This window comes from Arachis ipaensis, chromosome B09 (genome assembly GCF_000816755.2).
Source record: "Arachis ipaensis cultivar K30076 chromosome B09, Araip1.1, whole genome shotgun sequence".
NCBI lineage: Eukaryota > Viridiplantae > Streptophyta > Magnoliopsida > Fabales > Fabaceae > Arachis > Arachis ipaensis.
In genome coordinates this window covers 11,469,383-11,475,437 of record NC_029793.2, presented here as the reverse complement: position 1 = coordinate 11,475,437, position 6,055 = coordinate 11,469,383, and the positions used below count along the sequence as shown (strand labels likewise).

Here is a 6,055-nt window from a genome sequence, read left to right as displayed (position 1 = left end):
GGGGGGTGGGTTGGTGTCCATGTTTGAGAGTGTGACTACCATGCAATCACAGGGAAGAACTGAACTCTTTTACTCAAATCCCAAGGTTTTCAACAAATTCAGTTATGTGCTACTAAATCATATCGCTCTTGGAAAGGTGATATGTTATACAATCCAACTAAGAAGTTCAAATTCTAATAGCCTTTTTCCACTAAGTGGCGTCGGTTACATGGATCAAAGATGTCATTGCATCTTGCATTGGGATGCATCAAGATTTTACTTTGATTGTCGCAGGCCTAACACAACCATACATGGATCCAAAAATGTCATACATCGTGGCCATGAATAGGGATGTGACAAAATTTACGTTGCCGCAAGCCTAACACAACCCTCCTCGTTTTTCTGGATCCCGAACTTGGGATCGGGTATTTAAACATAGGTTGGGTTAGAAGTTCAAATTCCAATACAACATTAAAAAATCAATGACCAGCTAGCACAAACGTATATCATAAATCCTTAGGGAGAAAACAAGATATCTTTTGTTGTGTATCAGTGGAGACACTTCTGCATTCATATCTCTATGGTAAGTGAATTATGTTATTATAAGTTCCTGTTAAGTTATCATCGTCATGTGGATGATAATGCTTTCTGTATAGTCAGGGTTGTTATTTACCATAAGCTAAGAGTGACACTTATTTTCAACCAGTTAGCTTCTGTGATTTGTCATACTCGTAGAGTCAAGCCAGTGTCTGGAAAAGATTAATGTTAAAGATTTTGGGTGTGGGGAGCTGCAGGATCTTTTTGATGAAAGATCATATTTATTTGGGACACATTAGTCTAGTTGGGAAATCGTTCTGGGTCTTGTATTTCTCTTTATGTTAAGAAGCACTATCATGTTTATAGTTAAAATCAACATAGAAATCTTTGATTAAGTACCAGTACTAGTAGAGAAACAGTTTGTTCAAGGTCCATCTTTCTCTCCATGCTTGACTATGTATATCAAATCATCTAAAATAAATTCAAGGGTACATTATACCCACTTGAGTTTTGAGGTTAGGTGATATTACACACGATACATCTCGATTTCTAAAATATATATTAGCTCCCCTAAGGTTTAGATGATATTACACATTGCACTCATATACTTTTGGGAAACATGACCTTGTATTGTAAAATTTGACATTGATCTCTGCAAACATAGCAATAAGGGAGTATTGTGTAACTATGACAAATCAAGAGATGCGGAGTGTAATATCATATCATTTTAAAAGAGATAAAGTGTAATTTACCCTAAATTTAATTTACAACTTTGTTCGGACAAACTTTTATTAAAATAAAAAAGGAAACCTTTATTTGGACAAACTGAGGATTTTTCATTTGCTTCAACTACAAGAAACAAGTTTTCCTTGCAGTCTTATTGTCAACTGTTGGCACACTAAAAATTTTGTGATTCATATGACATTGTGCAGAATTGTGATATCAACCTTGACGGGGAAATCGATCGGGAAGAGTTTTACAATTTCATCAAGCAGTTGACTGCTGATACTTTCATCATTGTTAGTCAAAAGCTTATTATCACTTTGGCTGTAGCACCAGCTGTTGCATTGGCAACAAAGAGAAGCACTGAAAAGGTCCCTGGTGTTGGGAATGTGGTGCAAAAGATACCAAATTCGGTTTATGCTTCACTTGTGACCCTTGCAGTTGTGTGGTTCCAAAAACAGACCTTCGGAGATGATCCAAAGTACTAGTCATTGTTCATTGTTAATCACTGTGTTTTAATTAGCACTTTAGCAGAATGGTACACTTTTCATTATTTGTTTACGTAGGATTGCTTACTGTTTGCATGTTAATTACAAAATAGTTACACTCTTGATTTTACTGTGAAAGGTTATGCTTGTAAATAATAACCTGTCTTCAATAAAACTATGTACAATAATTATGATGGATAATGATTGTTCTGAACTGATTCCATCATAAGTTTGATCTGATTTTTTTAAATATTGCAATAGCCTAGCTCTCTCTAAAAATTGGTATAGGGATGATAAATTAAAGTGTTTCTTGACCCTACCAAGAATTATATTTTTTTCCCTTTGTATTTGGGTTTGCTAAAGAATTACTCTATTTATATATTTTTTTATTAGTATTTAACTAGATTATTTAAATTTTTTAGTTAATAAAAATTTTTGAATGATGGTATTTATTTACTTATATAATAATTAAATTCCAGCATGTGAAGCCATAATTGTTGGAGGAACCTGTCGGAAATCCAAACCAATACATTTTCTTACTTATGTAATAATAATAAAATTTTCTTTTATTTATTTACTTTGTGTTATTGTGTCTGTCTTCTATACGAAAGTATTTTTATTATTTTGTTCTTTTTCTTTTTTCTTCTTTATGTGGAATACAATGGTCCTAAGATGAGTAATGTAATAATGCAAAAGGTGTGAATTGTGATTCAGAAGCACACCCGAACCAAACATTATACCTTTTCTCTATTACACTTCACTCCCCAAAAGTGTTGATTGAATTTGAACCTTAAAAACATTCGGATCCACAGTGAGTGGTGCCATGGAACAAGTCCTGAACAAGTTACAAGGTAATGCCAATGCCAATGCAAATGAAACTCCATTTTTCTTAATTTAATGTACTTGTAGCTTAGTTTCTGAATTCTGCTCCAATCAATTAAATGATTTCAATTTTTCAAGTTTCTCCGATTTGTATTTATTTATTTATTTATTTATTTTCAGGATTTCTTTATTAGTTCTTTTGCTTGCAATTCTTTTTAATCTATTTGGAGAATGGGGGTTATAGAAAAATGGCTTGAGACCAAAGATGTGAAACTTGTAATTATTTTTCTTTCAATTGCAAGTTTAGCAACCAATGTTTTGATGAGCAATGTGTTGATTTTTTTATGTCAGTAAAATTATTGGGATACTTGATTTCTAAGTTGTTATCATACAGAAACTGATACTATACCAATATATTGAATTCATAAATGCAAAGATTTACCTTTCTATTGGCTGTTCTGTGGTTGAATTGATATGATATGGTTGAAAATTTATGAAATCTAGGTAGCTGAGATAACCAGCTTAATGATTTTGCAGTCTCTACATTATTCAAGATGATATTGTCAATGTTATTGTAGACATTGCATTACATTATTATTTAAGATACTGCATATAAATATAAATAACATACATGTTATTGGTAAAAGTTGTTGCACTCAGTGCACTTGCTTGTGTTAAAGTCTTTCACTTCATATGTGTTTTTTTATTTATTTACTAAGCTGAATTATATCAGTTCATAATCAACATCACAAAACTTGAGAGGCAAAGTTAATCAACATGATCAATCATCTTACTTATGTTTTAATAAACCTGCATTTTACACAGGTATCTATCTAAGGAAAATGCAAATAAAGATTATTACAGATCGAATTTTCGACACTGTAAAGAATGATAGAGGAAGAGTTAATTTGAAATTTGAAGATCTGTATATTGCTGTTTTACTTGTGTACAAGTGAGATTTCTGCTTCGAATCGCTGTCGAAATTTTAGTTTACTATGTTTTTTTGGAAGGAAAAAAAATTGTGTAGACTTGAATAATTCTTGTGATATGTTGTAGTGATATCAATAAGTTTTTGCCTGTTACACATATTGATCCTCCATCCAAAGCCAAAGTCAGAGAAATCATGAAGGTACTATAAACAACTTGCTGTGGTTACTTACATATCAAAATTACCATAGTACTCTGCTCTATCTATTTCATTATTCTGTGTAATTTCGGTTCATTTGAGGGATAGTTCAAGATGTATTTAGGATAGTGTATTTAAACAATGGACTAATTTTCTCTCATTTTTTTTTTGTTTTTGTTTTTGGGATGGAAAAGTATTTACTCATAAATCATTAATCATTATCATCTTTCTGTCGATGCTTGACTGTTTTAAAACATCAAATCTCCTTAAAGTTTATCCAAAATGCCAACCTTGTTTGAACAAACCAAAAAATTGTCAATGCCTTCAACTACAATCAACAAGTACTCTTTCCTATTTTATTGAAATTGTTGCATTCTTGAATCCATTCTAATTCATATCACAATATTGCAGGAATGTGACATCAACTTTGATGGAGAAATCGATCGAAACGAATTTTATGACTTCATCAAGCAGATCACATCAGATACAGTCACGATTGTTAGTAAACGACTCATCCTCACCTTCGCCATAGCACCAACGGTCGCCATGCTAACAAAGAAAATCACAGAAGGGATCCCACATGTTGGGAATATCGTTAGATGGTTACCCAATTCAGTTTATGCTTCAACTGTGACACTTGCAGTTTGGTGGCACCAAAAACAAAAACTCAGTTGAAACTCTCAGCACAAATCATTGTTCCTCATTTCATTTTATGTAGAATGATATTATTTTCATGATTGTATATGTTTGGATTACATGATGTTTGCATTCCATGAAATAACACTTGATGAGAAAATTGGTTAAGGTTGGATTTTGAATGAAACATGAAATGTCTTCAATAAAATTATAAAATGATATTGGAACTATTTTTTTTATACACCTCTTTTGTACACATTTTTTTTATGGTATAAAAGGAAATTTTATATTGTCGTCTTTCTTATTAATTACTTTTAATACTAAAACGTGGAGGTGTATAAAAGTGGTGTAAACAAAGATACTGCATATAATGTTACTCTGAAATTATTTGTATTAATAACAAAAAAGATTCATGTTCAATTATTAATCATGGAATAATTCCTTTCTGGAATATTTGAACGAGGATGTTTTATCTTTGTACGATTAAGTTTAAAATTTGATCAGATAAAATCAATTATTTAATGTTAGCAGAAACTCACATGCAAATGTCTTTAGTAAAATTAATAACTAAAAATGAACTCCGCTTATGCTACGACATCTGCGGTACATAGTCTGTCTCAAACTCGGATAAAGGAGAAGGGTTGTGTTAGGCCTTCGACAGCCAACATAAAAACTTAGTCGAATCTTTATGACCCGGAAGCAATGCGATGTATGGCTCGTGAGCAAGAGTCGCTGCATCGGTGTCCGGGTGCAATATTAAATGAGCAAGGGTTTTCGTGTTTTCGTGAACGGACGAGGGTAAATAAGCTAGTTCACAAAGAAAAAGGTAAAGGTAAATGTCAGAGTAACAGAAGGTTGAGATTTGGGACATAGAACATATGCACTCTAACAGGAAAATCCATGGAAGTGGTAGATACCATGACAAGAAGGAAGATTAACATCATGTACCTATAAGAAACAAAATGAGTCGGCACGAAAGCTAGGGAGTTTGATACCTTCGGGTTCAAACTTTGGTATACATGAAAGGTGAATAATAGGAATGGGGTAGGTATTATCGTGGATAAGCAGTGGAAGAAGGACATAGTAGATGTCAAGAGGGTGGTTGGTCAGATCATCTTTATCAAATTTGTGATGGAAGGAGGTACTTTTCATGTGATTAGCGCCTATACCCCACAAGTGAGCTCGGACGAGCAATACAAGATAAGGTTTTAGGAGGATCTAGAGAGTTTGATCCAAGATATACCTTCGGGAGATAAGATTTTCTTTGGAGGAGATTTAATTGACCATGTTGAAAGAGGAGTGACTGGGTATGGAAGTATTCACAGAAGTCATAGTTTTTGGTTAGTTAATACCGAGGGTAAAACTATTTTGGACTTTTCCTCAACATTTGACATTCTCATCGTAAATACATGTTTTAAAAAGAGAGACGAATATCTTATACCTTATAGGAGTGGCATGGCAATATCTCAAATCCAGTGTTATCAAAACCGGACCGACCCGTCCGGTCAGACCGAAAATCCGATGAATTAGTGACAAAGCCGGTCTGGGTGAGCTTGCTGACCGGACAAGAAAGAGAACCAGCGAGACCCGATTTGAACCGGTTGGGTTTGACGAAAATCGATGAACCGACAAATTTAAAATAATTCGAACCGGTTCGAAAAATTTTTTTCCTTAAAGTGAAACGACGTCGTTTCGGTTTAAAAAAAAAACTGAGCTGAAAGAAAAGAAACCCTAGCTCGAAGCC

General features: G+C 33.4%; 2 protein-coding genes across 2 annotated transcripts in view; both read left to right on the top strand.

Annotated features, from left to right (window-relative positions):
• The window catches only part of LOC107618662, a 5,293-nt gene extending 3,326 nt beyond the window's left edge, over positions 1 to 1,967 (top strand). Inside the window, exon 4 of the mRNA XM_016320785.2 lies at positions 1,449 to 1,967. Within this exon, the coding sequence (XP_016176271.1) occupies positions 1,449 to 1,727 (279 nt within the window). The 3' untranslated portion in view covers positions 1,728 to 1,967. The remainder of the gene's footprint in view (positions 1 to 1,448) is intronic.
• Positions 2,311 to 4,486, top strand: LOC107618663. The gene is made up of 4 exons (XM_016320786.2): positions 2,311 to 2,578; positions 3,375 to 3,501; positions 3,606 to 3,678; positions 4,087 to 4,486. Exons 1-4 carry the CDS (start codon positions 2,551 to 2,553, stop codon positions 4,348 to 4,350), a joined length of 492 nt encoding a protein of 163 aa, XP_016176272.1. The 5' UTR covers positions 2,311 to 2,550; the 3' UTR covers positions 4,351 to 4,486.

What these genes read in the sequence shown, in the direction of transcription:
- LOC107618663 (XM_016320786.2), top strand. Translation starts at nt 2,551, where the DNA reads ATGGAACAAGTCCTGAACAAGTTACAAG. An exon ending in AGTCCTGAACAAGTTACAAG is followed by an intron (nt 2,579 to 3,374) that starts GTAATGCCAATG and finishes CATTTTACACAG; the next exon opens with GTATCTATCTAAGGAAAATG. An exon ending in GCTGTTTTACTTGTGTACAA is followed by an intron (nt 3,502 to 3,605) that starts GTGAGATTTCTG and finishes GATATGTTGTAG; the next exon opens with TGATATCAATAAGTTTTTGC.